The following is a 19,904-nucleotide window of genomic DNA, read 5'->3' as shown; positions in this document are numbered from 1 at the left end:
GACAGGCCGCTAGGGCTTGCACCTTGTCCACGAGGGGCTTTACCTGGCCCCCTCCTATAGCGTACCCGAGATAGGTTGTCTCTTGTCATCCAATGCGGCACTTCTTCGGATTCATCGTCAGGCCGGCTGCCCTCAGGGATCTAAGGACCGCGGCTACCCGGTCCAGGTGTTCCTCCCAATGGCGACTATATACCACGATGTCGTCGAGGTAGGCCGCGGCGTAGTCCCGGTGGGGCTGAAGTAGAAGGTCCATGAGCCGCTGGAAGGTCGCCGGGGCACCGTGGAGACCAAAGGGCATTCGGGTAAACTGGTACAGACCTGATGGAGTGGCAAAGGCTGTCTTCTCTCACGAAGAAGGCACTAAGGGGATCCGTCAGTACCCTTTACTGAGGTCAAGGGTGCTGAAATAGCGGGCCGCCCCCAGACGTGCCAACAACTCGTCGACCCGGGGCATTGGATACGCGTCAAATTTGGAGATCGCGTTCACCCGCCTAAAGTCGATGCAGAATCTCCGAGTGCCGTCGGGCTTAGGCACGAGTACTACGGGGCTGCGCCACTCACTTTGGGACGGTTCTATCACTTCCAGGGCCAGCATTGCCCGTACCTCCTCTTCCACTACTTCCCGCATCCGGAAGGGTAGTGGGCGCGTGGCGTCGCGAACCACCTTCCCAGGCTCTGTACAGATGACATGGCAGACCAGGGAGGTGTGTCAGGGGAGGGAGGTAAAGTTATCCTGGAATGCTTGGAGGAGGTACTGGGCCTGCTTCCGTTGCTCTTCTTGCAGCATTGCCCCAAGGGCCGGTTGTGCAGGTTCCTCCCCGAGAGGCACCTGGGGTCCCAATTTGGGATCCGGGGGGCAGGGGTTTGTCATGAAGCCCTCCCGGTCCCGCCACAGTTTTAAGAGGTTGATATGGTATTGCTGCGTTTTCTTATGGCGGTCAGGTTGGTGAACTTCTTAGGTGACAGGCCCCACGGCTTGAATAATCTCGTAAGGTCCCTGCCACCTAGCCAGCAACTTAGATTCACTGGAGGGTAGCAGGACTAGGACCCGGTCACCTGGCTCGAAACTGCAGCTCCACGCCTCCTGGTTGTAGGTCCGGGCTTGGGACGCCTGTGCAGCTTTCAGGTTTTCCTCTGCGAGGGCCCCTACCTGTTCCAGGCACTTCTGGAGCTGGAAAACATATTGTAGTAGCCCCTTTGAGGGGGACGCGGTTCGCTCCCAGACCTCCCACATAAGGTTGAATACTCCCCAGGGGCGGCGTCCGTACAGTAACTCGAATGGAGAGAAACGCGTGGAGGACTGGGGAACCTCCCGGATAGCCAAAAGCAAGGGAGGTAGCAGCTGATCCCACCGGCGCAGGTCCTCTGGCGGAAATTTGCGCATCATATCCTTCAGAGTACGATTAAAGCATTCTACCAGGCCATCTGTCTGGGGGTGGTACACAGAGGTATGTAGTTGTTTGATCCCCAAGAGCGCACAGACCTGCTTCATCAGGTGGGATGTAAAATTGGTTCCCTGATCGGTGAGAAGTTCCCGTGGCAGCCCTACCCGGGTGAAGACCTTCATTAGCTCTCCCGCGATGGTGCAGGCTGTAATATTGCGCAGTGCGACGGCTTCCGGGAAATGGGTGGCATAGTCTACGAGGACCAACACGAACTGATACCCTGCCACGCTCTTAGGGAGCAAGCCCATCAGATCCATGGCCACCCGCTCGAACGGGGTCCCCACAACTGGCATTGGGATTAACGGGGCCTTAGGAACCCGCGGGGGAGCAGCAAGCTGGCACACGGAGCAGGAACTGCAATTGTTCTTGACCTCCTGGTGGACCCCTGGCCAAAAGAACCGGGAAAGTATCCGGGCTAATGTCTTTTCTTGGCCCAAGTGGCTGGCGGCAGGGATATCATGGGCCAACTTCATTACGGCCCGTCAGTGGCATTTCGGCACCAGTAGCTGCGTTCGTTGCTCCTGGGTCTGGGGGTCCCAGTCCACCCGGTACAGCTACTCCTGGCGCAGCTCGAAGTGGGGCCACTGTGCAACGAGCTGAGGGTCCGTTGCCACCCCGTCGACTGCCGCAACCTGGGCGCGGGCCCGGCTTAGCGTGGGGTCGTCTCTCTGGTCCTGGAAGAAATCTGAGGTTACCCCGTCATCGGGGCTGGTCCCCTTTGAGCCTTCAGTGGGTCCTTCAGTTAGGGGTCCCAGGTCCAGCCCTACCCGCTCCTCGGGCGGATCCTCCAGCGTATTCCCCTCCAGGACAGGGGTCGCTTCTCCCTGAAGTCCGGCGGCCGGGCGGACGATGCCTACGAACCCAGCCAGTCCTGCCCTAATACTACTGGGTACGCCAGTCGGGATGCTAAGCCGGCCACCACCTGATGGGTCACCCCCACAACGGTCAGGGCCACCCGTAGTCTGGGGTAGGGACGCACGTCGCCATGGATGCACTGTAATTGAATGGTCCCTAGAGCAGGGTCAGCCTCCAGGCTGCCCATCGGTGGACCAGGGTCTGGCTGCATCCTGAGTCCACTAAGGTGGTCGTGGGCTCCATTCCAACGAGGACCAGGACTGTAACTGGGGGCGCCTGCTGGGGTCGGGCCCTCCTTTCGGCTGTCCATACCCGGCCAAAACTACAGAAGTGTTCCGGACAGTCCCGTTGGAGATGTCCCCGTTGCCCACAGATGAAGCAGGGTCCTAGAGCTGGTTGGGGCCCCCTGTGGGCCTGGCACCCCTGTGGACCCGGTGGCCGCGTGTTGGTGGCCCCCTCAGGTCCCACCTGGGGGTTACCGGGGCCTGGCTTCCGCGGTGGCCTCCGATGAAGACCAGGTGACTCCCGTAGCAGGCTGGGCAGTTCGGAGCAGGGCTCCCCCGGCTTCTCGACTCCCCGGCGCGGGGGCCGTGACGACAGGGCCGAGCCCCTGGGTGCCTCTGGCTCCTCCGCGGCGAGAAAGTCCTCCATGAGGTTGATGACAGCTTGAACGGTGGTAGGTCGGTGGCGCCGCACCCAAGCCCACCCTCTTGGTGGGAGGATGCAGAGGAACTGCTCCAAAACGACTTGCTCCATGAGCTCTACGGGGGTCCTCACCTCCGGTTGTAGCCACCGCCGGCACGCGTCCCGCAACTCCTGCGCCACACACCGCAGCCGAGCCCCCGGGGTGTAGGTCAAGGTCCGGAAGAGCCGGTGGAAGGTCTCAGGGCTAACGTTCAGGGCATCGAGGATGACTGCTTTCACCCCGTCATAATCTTGGGTGTCTTCAATAGATAGTGCCCGGTAAGCTTTCTGGGCCCCCCCGGTCAAATAAGGGGCCAGCAACGTAGCCCACTGGTTCCGAGGCCACCCAGCCACCACCGCTACTCGTTCAAAGGTGACTAGGAAGGCCTCTGGATCATCCAGTGGACCCATCTTTGTTAACCATACCGGCAGGACTGATGCAGGGCCCTCCCCTTGGGTTCCCTGCCGTGGCTTGGCCAGCAACGGCACCAGGGCTGCCAGTTGCTGCCGACATTGTCTCTGGTGCTCCTGGTTCTGGGTCATCAGTTCAGTCAGCAGCTGTGTCTGATGTGCTCCCAGCCGCTGGAGCAGCTGCTGTTGCTGGGCAGTCTGCTGCTTTTGCTGACTTTCAGCTAAGTACTTCAGCAGCTTGTCAATCTCTACCATTGGAGCGGGGATAGCAACAACGCCAAAAAAAAACAAACAGTGGATAGTTACCTGCACCGTCTGGGGGTTTCTTCTGCTCTGTCGGCCCACGAGCCCAGTCCCTCAACCCTTACGTCAGGGGTGGGGACCGAGTACCCACATTCTCCACCACATGTAGGAGTCCTGGGATGCCCAGCCCTTGGCCTAGGGCGGGGCGGCAACCAAAGAGGGTTATAACACCGGCCCAGCCCTCAGTCTGGGGCGGGGCAGCAGTTCACAGTTGTAATATAATCCCAGCCCAGCCCTCAGTTCAGGGCAGGGCAGCAGCACAAGGGTTTGAGCACAGGGCCAGCACGGGCTTGCCCCGTCAAGGAGGGGGTAGGGGGTCGCAGGCCCTCCCACTCCACTGCCACCTGGCCCGGGGGGGGTCGCTCACACACGACCACGGCGGTGGGGATCCAGGCTGCAACACACCGCCATGGGTTCGGGAACGTCGTTCCCCGGGCCACTTCCTACCTCTACCTCCACTGGAAGAAGGTCCCAGTCCATCTGGTCAGGGGGTCCCGCAGGGTCGGCCCCCTCCAGATCGTCCACCTCTGGGGGCTCCGGCCAGTCGCTCATGTCGACATCATTGGGGTAGTCTGGCGGCGGTAGCACGGTGGGCCCGAGGTGATCCTGAGCCTGGGGGCTGCAGGGGTCCGCCGGGACTCCAGGGCAGGCCACTCCTGGGGTTTCCTCCAAGGCAGGGGGTCTCCACCGGCGTGAGGGTCCTGGCAGGTCTGGAAAGTCCGGGTAGACCCCCTGGGGCATCTGGATCCGTGGTTGCTCTGGGCCGCTGGGGGGTTGCTCCTCCGACCCGGCCAGGCGGCGGCAGGCCCTCTGCCCCTGGTGCCGGGGAGCTCGCGCAGGCGCCTCCTCCCTGCCCGGAGGCCCAGGCTTTAATGGGCCCCGAGCCCTGCCCTTGGACCTTCTAGCCCTAGGCCCCGCCCTCTGAGGGGCGGGCCACTGGTGTTCTGGCTCCGGGCCCGCCCACCAGGGCCTCTGCACAGCCTCCTCTGCCTCTGAGTCAGCAGGAGGCCATACCGACTCACTACAGTACCCTTCTTCTTCTCTTCAATAACTAAATAAAGGAAACTTCCTGAGTGTCTCACTGCAAGGCATATTTTCCAACCTTTAATCATTGTTGTGGTTTTTCTCTGAATTCTTTGCAATTTTTCACACTTCCTTCCACTTTTCAGAGTCACTGCTTCCCAGAGTTGACTCCCTAATCTTGAAATTGTGGCCTACCATCGTTTCTAGATGTATCACTTTGCATTTGGCCACATTAAAAGAAATATTGATTGCTTGCATTCAGCCTGCCAAAGGATCTGGCTCGCTCTAAATGAAGGTCTTCTTCATTATTTACAACTCCCCCAAGTTTTGTCTCACCTACAAACCTCATCAGTGATTATTTTTTCCCAGGTCATTGATAAAATACTAAATAGCAGAGCCAAGAATGAATCCCTGCAAAACCCCATGTAAAACCAACACATTTCATCACAATTCCCTTGTTACAATTACATTTTGGGACCTGTCAGTCATTTTTAATCCATTTCATGTGTGCCATTTGATTTTGTAAAATTAATTTCTTAATCAAAATATTGTTATCAAATCTAAATATTTTTTATAACTTCTATTACCAATTTGTAATCTCATCAAAGAAAGGCACCCAGTTAGTTTAGTCACACAGAACACAAACCTACTTCAACACAGATGATTGAAATGTATACTTAATAACTACCTACCTAAACTGATCATACAATAGATTCCTTTTCTCTGGTGTGGCATGGTTGGGACCTGACAGATCCCGAACAACAGAATCTGCCAGACCAGGGAGGTCCAGGGCTTCTGCTCCAGACAGCCCCAGCCTCCTGCACGCCAGGACTTTAGGCTGCCATATGCTTCCATCCCGTGTCCCCACACTCCTGATGCCGCCATGGAGTGGACCCTCCAGCCCCAGGCTGCTATGGGGCACACAGGGGCTACAGCTCTGACCATGCTACCAGCTGCTGCCCCAGACCCAGACCCTGCCCTGTGGATGCTGGTCAGCCCCAGCCCTGGGATTTCCCGGTCCTGCAACATCTGTGGTCTTGCCAGACCACGTGTTGTCAGATGAGAAAGTACCATATTTAAGAGGTTCAAGCCGTAACAGCTTAAATTTCTTTTAACTATAGCTTTTACCTCGTTACAAGTAGCCTGCAAAGGCCTAGCTTTGTGTTTTGGTGGGGAAGGAAAATGAAATGGTGAAAAAACCCATCTCAATGATTTACCACATTGTGAGCTTCATCAAGTATTACCACACTCCCTTTCAGGTCTAAGTTGTGTGCTCTCCGACTCTAAAAACAAAAACAAATGGGACAAGGGTGAGATAGCAACACAGCTTTGAGACACATCTTGGTGAACTAGACCATGGGAGAGTTTGGAAAGGGTACAATTCACTATGGAATGTGGCGAGCAAAATAGTTTTGGCTGCTTAGGTTGCAATATACAGTAAACAGTTTCATATCCAGCAACCTCGGGACCAGGAGGTTGCTGGATATTCAGATATGCAGGTTAACAGAGAGCAGCTGGGGGGGGCATAGGCAGTGAAGACAGAGAAAGATGCAAGCTCCCTGGCTGGGGCCAGGGGAATGCTGGCAGCTCTGAGTCCAGGGACGCTGCCGGGCATGGAACAGCGCCAGCACCTCCAGCGCTGGGAACACCACCAGGGAGCAGGGCAGCACCAGCAACTCTGGCACTGGGAACCCCACTGGGGTGCTGGGGAGCTGCAGCAACTCCAGAGCCAGGGACCTCACCGGGCCTGAGGCTACGGGAGCACCGGGAAACCAGCTGTGGCGTGGGGGAGTGCTGGCAGCACCATAGGGGTGCCAACAGTGCCAGGGCCAGGAAGTCAGCAGGGGCTGGGGGAGTGCCTCTGCTGGCTGGGGCAGAGACCAGGGGAGTGCTGGCAGGGCCAGGGAGCTGGCCAGGGTGCAGGGGAGCACCAGAAGCACCATAGGAGCGCCAGCAATTCTGGGGCTAGGGACCTCGCTGAGGAAACTGTGGCAGTGATGGCCGGGAGTGACTTCTGATCAGTTTTGCTCTCAGAACAAGCGGCATGATTGTATCAGTTATTTGAAAGTTCCAGCTGAAGGAATATAGGATACAAGAGTTTACTGTATTCTCTTGAAATGGAGATAATACCCTCTAAGCACCTAAACACCTAATATCCTAAACACCTAAACACCTAATATCCTCTAAACAGCTAAACACCTCTACAAGACCAGCTTGCTCGACTCAGCACTGGTGATACCTCAGCTGGAGCTAGTGCATATAGTCTTGGGCATCCACCCTTAGGAAAAATAGGGACAACCTGCAGAGAGTCCAAAGGAGTGATAGAAAAATTATAAAAGCTTTATAAATTCCGATCTGTGAGGAAAGATTAACAAAACTGGACATGTTTAGTTTTAAGAAAAAATGGCTGAGTAACTATCTTCGAATACATTCAGAGCTCTTAAAAAATGACTGGGATCAATTGTTCTCAGTGCCCACTGAAGACAGGACAAGAAATGATGATTTAGTCTGCAGCCAGGGAGCTTTAGGTTAGATACGAAGAATAAAAATTTCTCATTATAAAGTTAGTTATGCATTTGAATAGGTCACCAAGGACTTGTCTACACTACCACCTTCTTTCGAAGGAAGGATGGTAATGAGGGTGTTGGGAGTTTACTAACAAAGGGCTGAGCTGCATACGCAGCACTTTATTAAGCAAATTCCCCCCCGCAGCAACTCTGAAGTTTTAAACTTCGTAGTACTGGCTCGTGTCTAGCCGCGGCACACCTGCTGGTACTTCGAAGTGCTGGGGCAAATTCGAAGTCCCTTTACTCCTAAAAATTTTACTCCTCAAAAGTTTAAAACTTCGAAGTTACCGCAGAGGGAATTTGCTTAATGAAGTGCTGCGTATGCAGCGCAGCACTTCATTAGTAAACTCCCAACACCCTAATTTCCATCCTTCCTTCGACGGAAGGTGGTAGTGTAGACAAGCCCCAAGAGAGGTTGTAGAATTACTGTCGTCATTGAAGGGTTTTAAGAAAAGGTTAGACAAATACATTTCAGGGATGGTCTAGGTTTAGTGGTGACTGCATCTGATGATCACTTGAAGTCACTTTCAGCCCTACATTTCTATGGAGGCATTACATAAATAATCAACAGAGATTCTCTTAAGGAACATAGCATCTTGCAAGAAGCACAAGACATCAGTGTTCTGGGATCTGCATTCACTGCCCATTGATCTCTACGTTGAGTTTAAGGTAGAACGGCCTGTGGATCTGCTTAACTGTCAGGGCAGTTGAGCACTGGAACAAATTGCCTAGGAAGGTTGTAGAATGCCCATCAGTGGAGATTATTAAGAGAAGGTTAGACAAAAACCTGTCAGGGATAGTCTAGATGGTGCTTGGTCCTGCCATGAGTGTAGGGAACTTGATAAGATGTCCTTCCAAGGTCCCTTGCCGTTCTATGATTCTAAACCTGAATTATATCCTGACAGTTTTTAGCCACTTGTGGCATATGTTGAAATAAGTATCTCCAGAAGAGCCACTTCAGTGATAGTAAAAGACTAATATGTGCTATTTACATGCAGTATGAAAAGTAATGTTTATTTACATTTAAATATGAAAAGAGAGACTGGTACAAGGCTGTAACTGCCCTAACATTCATTTAATACTATGATATCAATTAGGAAGCTTTTCCTAATGCACAACCTAAACCTCCCTTGCTGCAATTTAAGTCCATTGCTGCTTCTCCTATCCTTAAGGCTTAAGAACAACATTTCTCTCTCTTCCTGCTAACTACTTGTAACTGCTTTTCTCTGGAGTTTCTCCAGTTTGTCCACATCATTCCTGAAATGTGGTACCCATAACCGGACACAAACTCTAGTTGAGGCTTAATTAGTGTGGAGTACAGCAGAAGAATTATTTTTTGTATTTTGATTATGACACTCTTGTTGAAACACCCGAAAATCATGTTTGGCTTTTCGTTTTTTGAAAAAATACTACACCATTGACTCATATTAACCTGTGACCCCCTATGACCCTTAGATCCCTTTCAGCAATACTTCTTCCAAGACAATCATTTACCATTTGTGTGTGTGCAACTAACTATTCCTTCCTAAGTGGAGTGCTTTGTCTTTGTCCTTAATAAATTGCATCCTATTTACTCCAGAACATTTCTCCAGGTTGTCCAGCTCGTTATGAATTATAATCGTATCCCCCAAAGTACTTGCAAGCCCTTCCAGCTTAGTATCATATGCAAACTTTGTAAGTGTACTCTCTACCATAGTCATCATCAATAACCATGGGCTCACTCACTATTTCTTCTCATCTTTCCTGTCCAGTGCAGAGTGGCTTAATTTTTGTAGACAAGCTTCACACCAATCTACTACATCATCTACTCATTCTTTGTGGGGTCTGCCTCTATACCATTATCTAAATCAGTGATGAAGATATTAAACAATCAGATTCAGAACTGATTCCTGTAGTACCCCAGTCATCATGCCCTTTCAGAATAACTGTGAACCACTGATGATAACTCTCTGGGAAGAGTTTTCCAACCAATTGTGCACCCATCTTGTAGTAGCTCCATCTAGACTAAGCTGTATTTCCCTAGATGTGTTTTAATGAGATGATCATGCAATACAGTTGCAAATTATGGTTTATTGCAGGATCAACACATGCAACATAAGGGAATTTTGTGCCCTGTGGCATGAGTCACACTGACTGGATGACACTGAGCACCTATTAAAACAAAACAAAAAACCCAACGCTCCTTAACTGTAAAGGAGGAGGAATTTCAAAGTGCAAGATGAGTAAGTGAGCCATCTTTAAGGTTCTTGATTTGAATTAAGTTACGAAGTTTTGTCTCATACTCTGCAGTGCTTTAGCTAGTTTTTAAGTGTACTACACCACGAATTTACTTACTATGCACGTTCTTTTTGGCATATCCACTGAAATCTGATACAAGATCAATAAAAACATTTGAATTTAAAAATTAAAATGTTACCTTTGAGTCTAGTAAATAGTTGTAAGGCATAAAAATAATATCTGCTTGCTGCTTCAGATTCCGAGATAGATAATAAGGACAAACTCTGTTTATTAAAAAAAAAAAAAAGTATGAACTATAAAATGGTATCCACAGAAACACTAAAGTGCACTCTGCCTTCAATAGTTATGTTTCAGGCTCTCAAAGTTTCTAATTGGATTTGTAATGGATTGGACCTGGCACATTAGATCTTAAAACACATGTCTAGCTTTATCCATGTGGGCCCTTCTTATTTATACTTCAGTAAAAGCAAGTGTCAGACTTAATACCTAACTGTGCAGTTTATAAAAACACAGCTCAAGACACCAAAGACGAAAAATTAGATAGCTTGGTGGTTAATGTAATAATCTTTCTCCCTTGGAGACCCCAATTCAATGATGGTTTAATCATTACATCTCTAACTGTATGAGATTTTGTGGTCTCATCCACCTCATAAAACCTCCACATCACCTGTATAATCAGCAGTTTCTTCTCTGGTATCATTGAGAAGATGCATCTGATGAAGTGGGTCTTTGTCCCGCGAAAGCTTATGCTCCAAAATATCTGTTAGTCTATAAGGTGCCACAGGACTTCTCGTTGTTCTCGAAGATACAGACTAACACGGCTGCCTCTCTGATACTTCTCTGGTATCAGTATTTCATCCCTGCACAAGTCAGGACTCAAACACACCATCAACTCTAAGACTAGGCCTTAATGCCCCAGAGCAGAGATGGATTTCTGCAGTGTTATTTGCATAACGTGTAATTACTTGGCTCTTGTCAGTGATGCTCATAGGCAACTTTCAAGCATATCATGTTCATACAATTCCATTTTTACAGAAAGTTTCCCCAAAGCAAGGAGGACAGTGAGGAATTTTTACCTGTGCTTGTTTCCATTTTTAACCAGGTCCTCAATATCTAAGATGGAGTTGTTCAGTTCCTTCTCTGTACTCTTCTCTGTGAAGGACAGAACAAACAGTTACAGAAATCAAAGCAAATAATTACATAATCATAATCACTTCCCTCTACACCCACTGGATTCTAGAAAAGTGTCTTGTCTTGATTCCCTGGATTGAAACTAATACCTGAGGTTATTCTCTGTGCAATAATCTAGAGACACCTGTGCTATAGCTCCATCACCAACAATTGTCCTAGCTGTTATCTAGTTCTCAATGCACAAACTTCAGGCACACGCACATTAGCATTTGAAGATTTGCCATTTGGTATGCCCCAAAATTTTGTATTTTGTTCCTCCCACTCCTCAGAGAACTAACTGTTTTATAACTAGTTTGATTTTACACTCATGTACGTATTTCATAAAACAGTTCTACATTGAACCTCTTGGGACAGTCTAAATGTGACATAATACGTCCTTTTCCCTCTTTAGTTTCTATTGTTCTATGAAACCATACCCTGCTGCTTCCAAATTCCAAGAAAGCCTCCAAGAAAACGTGAACTCAATTTTCTTAAACCAAAACACGTGTAGGTGTTAGTTTATGAGCTTACAAATATCTTGGTGCCATAATTTAATCAAATGTTTAGTCCTAACCTAATTTCTGGTTTGCTCAGTTCCTATGGCCCAAAATTCATCAACCTGAACAACATATAACTCACACAGGCATGAGAAACTTCTATCCTTTCCTTAACTTAACTTAGTCTGGTGCTGAAGAACTTTGTGCATGCACAGGTGTGTTTGTATTAGTGAAAATCCAGCAGGACACAGTTTACTTGTCTAAGCTCATCTTAAATCATACAGCACATAGGTTTGAACCCCAGCACAACCAACTCAGACCATCATCCTTCATAGGACACAGTAAGCGCAATAAGGTTTATTGACAATAGTTCTGCAACAACATTTGGTTGTATCTTGAGTTACACTTCATCAACGCTGACAACTGTTTGGCGACTAACAAAATTAATTTGTGGCCTGATCCAAATGTCTACGATGTCTTTCATATTTAGCTCAGTAGCTAACAGCCACAGCAAAGAGGCTGACAGCTGAACAAGCACGTAGAACAAAATACTTTCTCACTCTTTGGCCTCACGAGGTTGGGGTGAAGCATATCATCCACATTATATGAATAATTTGCACTGTTACTGCCCCTGATGTGTTTTATTGATAAATTAAAAGGATTTAAGCCTTCAGAGATATCAATTCTGTACCTTTCCTGAGCATTAAATTAGCTTAAAAGCCCATTAAAAGTAAATGTGCACACATATATTCAGGTGCAGATGGCTTCTATCACTTCTCTTCCACCTCCCCATCCACCTGTCAGGCATATCTGTCTAAAATCACGGCACTGTCTCTATAGTCAAACTTACCCTCCACATTATTATAGAAGTGGCAAGAGTGAGCCATCACTTTCATTCGGCACATGTGAATCTGCAAGACAAAGCACATTTCAAGGCATGAAGCCACAGCTCCCTCTTTGGAGGGAGAAGCACAGTAATCGACCATATTCAGTGACACCAGTTCAGGATAAATGCATGGGAAGGGTTTTTCTGAAAACCCAATCACTTTTCTTTGCGCATAAAAAAAACCCCCAAACAAACAGATCCCCAACTAAGCACAATGGAGGATTAGGTCATAAACAACAGCCTGTTAAACAGCTGCTTGACTGGACTCCTCCATGAAGATACATTTGGTCCCAAATTTCTCCAACTCTAAGGATTTCTTTTGTACTCCTGAAGTAAGCCCTCAGTTACCCAAATAAGAACCCTCCCCAACGGCAACCACCTGCCTAAAGAAGAGACCAAACTGCCATCTGAGACTCTTCTAATACTGCCCCTTTATTCAGCTACCAGGAGTGGCTGCAGAAATGCAGTATGCCCTGAGGGCCAAGCTAGAACCAATGATACCAGATCATCAAAGAGAATTAAATAGGGTTACACCACCAAGTTGTCCTGCTAAAGAAAAAGAAAAAGAGAAAACACTCCTCTGAGCATCACCAGTATGTTAGAGATTTCTATAGCACCTTTGATATATAGACCTAAGTGCCTTACATATATTTAGCCGTGTAAGGATAGTAGTACTGAACCCAATTTAAAAATAAGAAAACTAAGGCAGAGAAAAGAGAACACCACCAATTTAAATTTAGTCAATGTCGTGTAATAAATTAAATATCATTGAAAGGCTTACACCGGCCTACAATTCGTTTGGCCAATTTTTGCAGTTTTACAACCACCTTTTCCTCCTAGCCGTCTAACAGAGCAGAACAAGAATATAAACTTTCTGTAGCACTCCAATTAACACAGGGTGAAACTCTCTCATTTGCCACCCTTTCCACCGGCAACATCCCTGATCTGACAGGACCATGATTGATGCTGGACCAGAGAGCACCTGGAGCTGAGACCAGTCCCGCACAGCTGGAGGAGTAGAGCCTTGGTAGTGGTAGGGAGCCCTGCAGTGGGAAGCTGGGCTGGGTCAGAGAGCCCCACTGTGACGAGCCCAGCCAGGGCTGGGGAGCCAGCCCATGCCGAGGAGCCCTCCTAAGAGCCCCATAAGGGGAGCCAGGCTGGGGAGCCCTGCTGGGGCAGGGAGCCCCATGAAGGCAGGGGAGGCCCACAGGCCCCTGGGAGGGAGCTGGCCAGGGAGCTTGCCCCACTAGCAGCCCCATGGAAGCAGAGGGCCCAAGGAGAACCCGGACAGGGAGCTCCACTGGGATACAGAGCCCTGCTGGCCTCCACGTAGCTGGGAGCCCTGGCCAGTAGCCCAGCAGAAGTGGACACTCAGCAGGAGAGGAGCCCCGCTCCCCTGCCCCCAAGCAGCCTGGCATAGGGAGCAAAAGCAGGCAGAAGGGGAACCTGGCCAGTTGGACGGTGGCCCCCACCACCCAGGGTAGCCTAGAGGCCTGACCTCCCTTAGTCTGGCCAATCCCCTTGTTCAGGACCACTCAGGTGCCAGACCAAGGAGGTACAAGCTGTACGCCTGAGTTTTGCCAAGGCTTGAAATTAATTTCAGCATAGAGTTACATGACTTAAAGCTAAGACATGGTCACTTACATATGAGTGGTTCACAAGTTCAGTGTTGTGTTCTTACCTGCATATGGTTACTCTCCTGCCTCTTAACTTCTGGGTTAATACAAAGCTGCTCTCTGGAGCCCAAAACACAAACTTTTGGCCTGTTCAAACAAAATACACAAATATCTAGTATTATAAAAAGAGGGAAAGAGAAAAACAATTCTGAACACGTGTTACTGGCTTGCTTCAAATGTGTCAAATGTGAAAGGTTGGCCGTGGAGAATAAAAGTAGGCATCAGAAATTTGGGAATCTCAATGCTTTTCAAAAGCAACATTTCTCATTTACAAAATCACAGTACGTTTTTTGTAGAAGCAATCAATTCTCAATGTTAACCATCATTAAATTATTGAGATGGGGCAGTAGTCAGTCAATAACAACTTTGACTGACTCTCTCGAAAAGCGCCCCGACAAAATCTAGATCTCATTATAACAGCACAGAATCCCACATCTAAATACCATGGACCTTTAAAAAAAAACGCTCCCCCACAATAATCTATTTCTGAGACAGCATGGAGATTGGATCAATGATAACTTACTGTGAAGCTGTGACTAAAAACAAGCATTCAAAACAGCTTTGTTCATTGAAAAGATACATCCATACAGATATGCCGACGGTTACTGACAAACATTTGCCATGTCTGTGACAAAGAACTAAGACTCTGGTGTGGTAAAATCAAGGCTCTGTACACTATATAAGAAGTTCAGTATTGAAGTAACTTACTCAAACACAAAAATCAGAACTAAAGAGTTATGTGAATGAAACAGCACTATATAGGTAGGAATATAAGAAAAATAGTCTATTAACCCAGTTAAAATGAAAACTCCATCTCTCCCTGAACAAAGAAAAATAAGAAGCATATATGAAGGATTTCTTTTCAAACACATAAGTTTACAGGCTTAGCAGGAAAAACCCACACTTTTTCAAAGAAAAAAGTTAGAAGGGGAATGTAGATAGGAAACTTTGGTATAGGAATGAATAAAGAGGAACGGGAAGCATAATCCTTAGCATGGAGGAAAGCTATGCTGTGAGCCATAGAAATTCACTTTCCATCCATCTGCATTATGAAAATTGCACTCCAAGCAATATATCATCAGATCTGCATTATTCATCCATGACAATTCAAATAATCCCTGAAATAACTGGGTTTCTACCCTTTTACTCTGACTGAAAACCATTTTCTTAATGAGTATTTACCTGTAGACAGTGCTCTTTAACTCACTGATGACCTGAGTAAGTTGAGAATGTGTTCTGGAGGCATAAATTATTTTAGGAACATCAGTATAATAAGCTGCCAAAAGGATAAAAAAGAAAAAAAAATTATTAACACTAAACAGAAGGAAGAACTAAAGATATCACTCTCCTGTTTTTCCCAGTGGGTGCTATGGTAACAGTGTGGATTATGGAGACAGCAAGGAATTATAAAATGCAACTACTCACCAACAAGTAATGAGCTAAGAGGATATTTTTACTGCCCTGAATAAGGAGAAAGTTATGGGAGGCATCTTCAGATTCACATTGGTAAAATGTAAGTGTGAAATAATGATTTAGCCGCTAAATAATGCCAGTGAAGTATTCACAAGTACATGACAAAGACTTAAAAAAACCCACAACACTAATCATTCCCTACATGGTCAAAGCCTGCTTGCTGGGATACATACCCAGGATTTCAGTATCTTTCGCCAAGTCACCCCAAGATGACAAGGGTCTGTCAGGAAAGAGTTCCACTCCATTCATTCGCTGTGCAATTTTCTGTGCCGAGATGGAATCTTTAAAATGCTCCCGCCAAGCCAGAGTGGCACATAGAAGGCACAGTGTCTTCCCTGTACCTGTGGGACTCTCCAAAATGCCATTCACCTTCTTTAATGTTGAGAAAGACAGGGAGAAGGAATGAAAATCTGGGAACAACTCAGATATTTGCCTAGCATTGATCACCTTAAAGTACAATATTTTCCCAGCAAAAGAGTAACCCCATCACTGTACAGATTTATGTAGTATCTGTCTTCCACTAAAAACACATATGGGTACAATCTGAAAGAGCCTCTACCCCAGACAGTGGAGCTCAACCTAAAACACAGATTCATGGGCTATTTTATCCTTTACTTAGCACCGAAATTCTCCATACTTTGCTTCGCATATGACAAATTTCAAGTTAAAAGAAATGAAAATATTATAAACTGCCTTAAACTAAAATTGGAATGATTATCAGACTGTAGATGGGGACTTAACTTGCAAAGCAAGTTAGCAGTTTAAACATACACTACATATCATAAGATTGAATAATGCAGTAGAGATAAAAAAGCACCTTAAAGACTAACAATATAATTCATAAGGTGATGAGCTTTTGTGAGAAAGACTCACTTCTTCAGATCTGGAGAAGGAGTCTTTAGTCTTAAATGTGCTACAGGTTTGCTTTTTTTGTTTTGTGAAGATATAGACTAACACAGCTACCTCCCTGAGGCAATAGAGATAGTTAACATCAGGAACTTAACTGTGTAAGTGGACCCATTTTTAAATATCTTGTGTCTATCGGACATTGTAGTTTTCAAATGGTTCTACAAACTGCAGTTTATTATACACTGGCTAGGGCAAATCATGTCTAAACACTATTAAGAATGGCCATTCATAAAACAGGTATCTACTTTTACTTTCAGTAGATATGGAGGTCTACTCAGCAACTAACACTACAGCTGTACTAAGAACGAAGGGTCCTGTGGCACCTTATAGACTAACAGAAAAGTTCTGAGCATGAGCTTTCGTGAGCACAGACTCACCTCATCAGATGCTCATCTGATGAAGTGAGCCTGTGCTCACGAAAGCTCATGCTCAAAACTTTTCTGTTAGTCTATAAGGTGCCACAGGACCCTTCGTTCTTGTTACAGATCCAGACTAACACGGCTACCCCTCCGACACTTGACACCATACCGGCTACCCCTCCAACACTTGACACCATACAGCTGTACTGAGGCTGAATGCTGGAACGTTGTGGAGAGTAAAACTTCTCTTCAGCCACAAAAAGCTCAAGTCTTGGATAGGATGGAACAAAGCGCATGAATCTCAGAAAAAAACTGCTTTAGGCACCCTAGGCAAAAAATTATCAGCATTTTGGAAAATGCTTCCTTATTTGTTTGACATTCACTAGGACTATATTGCAGAGATGCCAAGTAGATAATACCACAAGTACACCATTTTTTTTAATTATGGACAGATTGCATGAACATAAGGACTACTTACTTAGTTTTCTTTTCTTTTTCCAAGTTTTGGATATAGACATGAAAAAAAACACACCTACATTTCTGCCAAAAGATTTAACACTATAATATTTTTGGCACTATTTTTAATTGCATGCTAAAAAATATGTATCTTTAAAAATAAAGTTGAGTGGAGTGGAAAGCAGAGAGTATATGGACAAAGAAGGAGAAAAACTAGTATTTTTTCCAATCAGTAATTTAAATTATGAGGCTCTCCTTTCACAGTTTGCAAACCAGATAAGAACAACATATTACATAAATTGTACGGCAGCTCATACAAACTGTGATTTTTATTAAAGACAACAATTAAAATTCTATAATAAATCGCCAGGGAAAAGGTTTCTAAACATCGTCTTTCTTAAAAACCATTTTAATTTTTTTTCACATTTTCAAAATGATTTACCTGCCATGCTACTCAAACAACCTTTAAACATTACTATACCTTCAAAACATTTGATACACTAACCTATTTGTGTTTGTCCGTTTATGTTCATTTACCTTAAAAATCATTTTAAAATAAATAAATGGGTTTGCTCTTGGGATCAGACCTGGCCAACTCTAATGGACAACAAATCCCCAGCTATGAACCTCAAATCTACATTATAAATTTCACCCTCTTGGGACTGCCCTATCATGGCTCACTACTATTTCAGGACAGAACCAAATTGCATTATAAACTCAATACAAAAACCTGGACTGAAGCCCTATAAAGAGCATTCTGAAACATGGTTATAATTCAGTCGGATCACAGGTAAAATCCCGTCACTTGACATGGTAAAAGTTGCATTATTTTGGAAACACTGACACTCCAAATCTTATATTGCTCCTCCCACCCATTAGGAACGGATCCCATAGCACCCAGCCAGAGCCGGAACAATTACTAGAGCCTCTCCCAGTGCTTACCTTCTGGAGACACTCAAGCACTTTGGTCATGTATTCCTCCTGACATTTGTATGGTTGAAAAGGAAAGTCCACTGTGATACCATTGAGCGTTATCTTGGGCATACTTTATCTTATACACTGAAATCACAGAAACCAGTAGCATACTTTATTGTGCATAATTTACAGCACACACAGGCCATATATGCTAATTATGTACATACAGTAGGGTCATAGTATTTGCAAAGGGTTCAGTGTTGAGAACCCTCACGAACGTTGAATTTCGCATATATTTGGACACACTGCACAGGTGGCTAGGGCATTTCACACCGGCTCCAGAAGCACTGCACAGGGGGCTATGGTGCCTTGCACTGTGCAGCAGCCATAGCAGTGCTGCGCAGGCAGCTACGGTGCAGGGGATGACGAGCCACTCACAAATAACTAAATTCACAAATGTTCACAACCTTGCTGCACTGCAACGTGTTAAAATTAATGCAAATAACTCTGATGTGATATAATGAAGTACTGTCATTTAATTTTTAGGCAACATTACCAGCAAACCATTACTTATAACAGGTACAAATTTCACAAGGACTTAGGGCCCAATCCTGCAAAGATCTCAGCACACTCTTGTAAAGAGTCCAACGCGTGCAATGCAGCTATCCTCAGGGGTAGAGTTATTCAGAGCTTGAATCTTTGTAACGGGCCATGGAATACACCAATTTTATTATTCTGTGTTTGTTTGTTGCGGACATTTAGTGGAATAGAATGGGAAGTCCATCACTGGACACTGAAACTAAACTGAGATTGTCACTTTAAAGTTGTGTACATCCAGACCAGGTGGAAGTAGTACATATAGTTTAATGTCAAACATTTACATCGGAAGGCATAAATGACTTGGTTACATCCAATACTCCTAGTCCTTCAAAGCCTCCCTGCTTTGGGACGTTGCCTCACGCCTATTTGAGGATCTGTTTCTAGAAATATGCTATTGATATCTTAGAATATTTTACATCTCGTCTTAAAAAAAAAAAAGTGTCCGTTGTTCAAATTGCACAGGCTTCCAGAATCCTTATCTATACAAGTCCTGGAATCTTGTCACTTTTGTCCCAAGTTTCACATACCTTTATTTAATCTCCTAAGTGTGCACATGTATCAAAAGTACTTTGCACGAAGCTTTACCAACATGAAAAAGTTGCAAAGATTTGACTAAAGTTGTGGGTTTAAATGGATGCAAAAATCTACACAGACCCTCTCATGTCATTTTAAGGGTAGCTTCATTAGGTCAGGCCGACACCTAAAAAAGGCCTCTGTCATTTTAAGGGAAGCCTCTTTAGGTTTGGCTACTTTGCTCAAAGTTGTAAAAATATTCACACCTTGCGCAACATAATTAGGCTGACCTAAGTTCCCACCATAGACACAGCTAGACTGAGAGAAGAATTCTTCCACAGGCCTAAGTGCCTATAAAGAGGTGGATTAACTATATTGATAAAAAACCTTTCTGTTGACGTAAGCAGCATTTATGCTACGATGCTACAGTGCCACAGTTACAGAGCAGTATCAGGTGGTCACTTACATGTTCCTGAAATACTGAACAATTCAGCCCACCGAGGAACAGTGTGAAGAACATATCCCTGCATCTACCTGACTTGCATGCACAAAGTTCACAGGGTCAGGAAGGCAGGAAAAAAGTACTGCTCAAAATAGCATTCCTCCAGCTAATGCTGACAAGGCCCTGTCCAGTTTTGTTCCAGCAGTAGCCGGGGACAATAACCACCCAAAAAGGGAACTATCTTGCATAAAATCAGGCATCTGGCCTGCCTTGCATTGCAGCTGTAACACTGTAACACAGTCTTATTCTCAGGCCGTGGATGACAACCGTTCTTCGTTTGCAGACGCGTAACGCTTTTCTAATGGCGGTGCAGCGCCCTTTGGGAGTTCCAGGCTCACTGCACGCTGCTCCAGCCGCTCGAGGGAGGACGACCCCACGTGCGGCGTTTGCCAAGGAGCCGCCGCAGCCTGCTTCCCAAGCCG

General features: G+C 46.3%; 1 protein-coding gene across 1 annotated transcript in view; it reads right to left on the bottom strand.

The window, feature by feature from the left end:
• Positions 1-19,904, bottom strand: part of RTEL1 (regulator of telomere elongation helicase 1) — a 161,489-nt gene that overhangs the window by 141,358 nt on the left and 227 nt on the right. The window contains exons 2-9 of the mRNA XM_075011522.1: positions 17,895-18,011; positions 15,402-15,600; positions 14,938-15,031; positions 13,761-13,842; positions 12,044-12,104; positions 10,603-10,678; positions 9,705-9,789; positions 5,939-6,004 (exon numbers count right to left, since the gene is read on the bottom strand). Of these exons, the coding sequence (XP_074867623.1) occupies positions 5,939-6,004; positions 9,705-9,789; positions 10,603-10,678; positions 12,044-12,104; positions 13,761-13,842; positions 14,938-15,031; positions 15,402-15,600; positions 17,895-17,996 (765 nt within the window). The 5' untranslated portion in view covers positions 17,997-18,011. The remainder of the gene's footprint in view (positions 1-5,938; positions 6,005-9,704; positions 9,790-10,602; positions 10,679-12,043; positions 12,105-13,760; positions 13,843-14,937; positions 15,032-15,401; positions 15,601-17,894; positions 18,012-19,904) is intronic.

The sequence above is a fragment of the Carettochelys insculpta genome, chromosome 17 (assembly GCF_033958435.1).
Source record: "Carettochelys insculpta isolate YL-2023 chromosome 17, ASM3395843v1, whole genome shotgun sequence".
Lineage (NCBI taxonomy): Eukaryota > Metazoa > Chordata > Testudines > Carettochelyidae > Carettochelys > Carettochelys insculpta.
The sequence above is the reverse complement of the archived record's forward strand: the minus strand, read 5'-3'. Positions and strand labels throughout refer to the sequence as shown.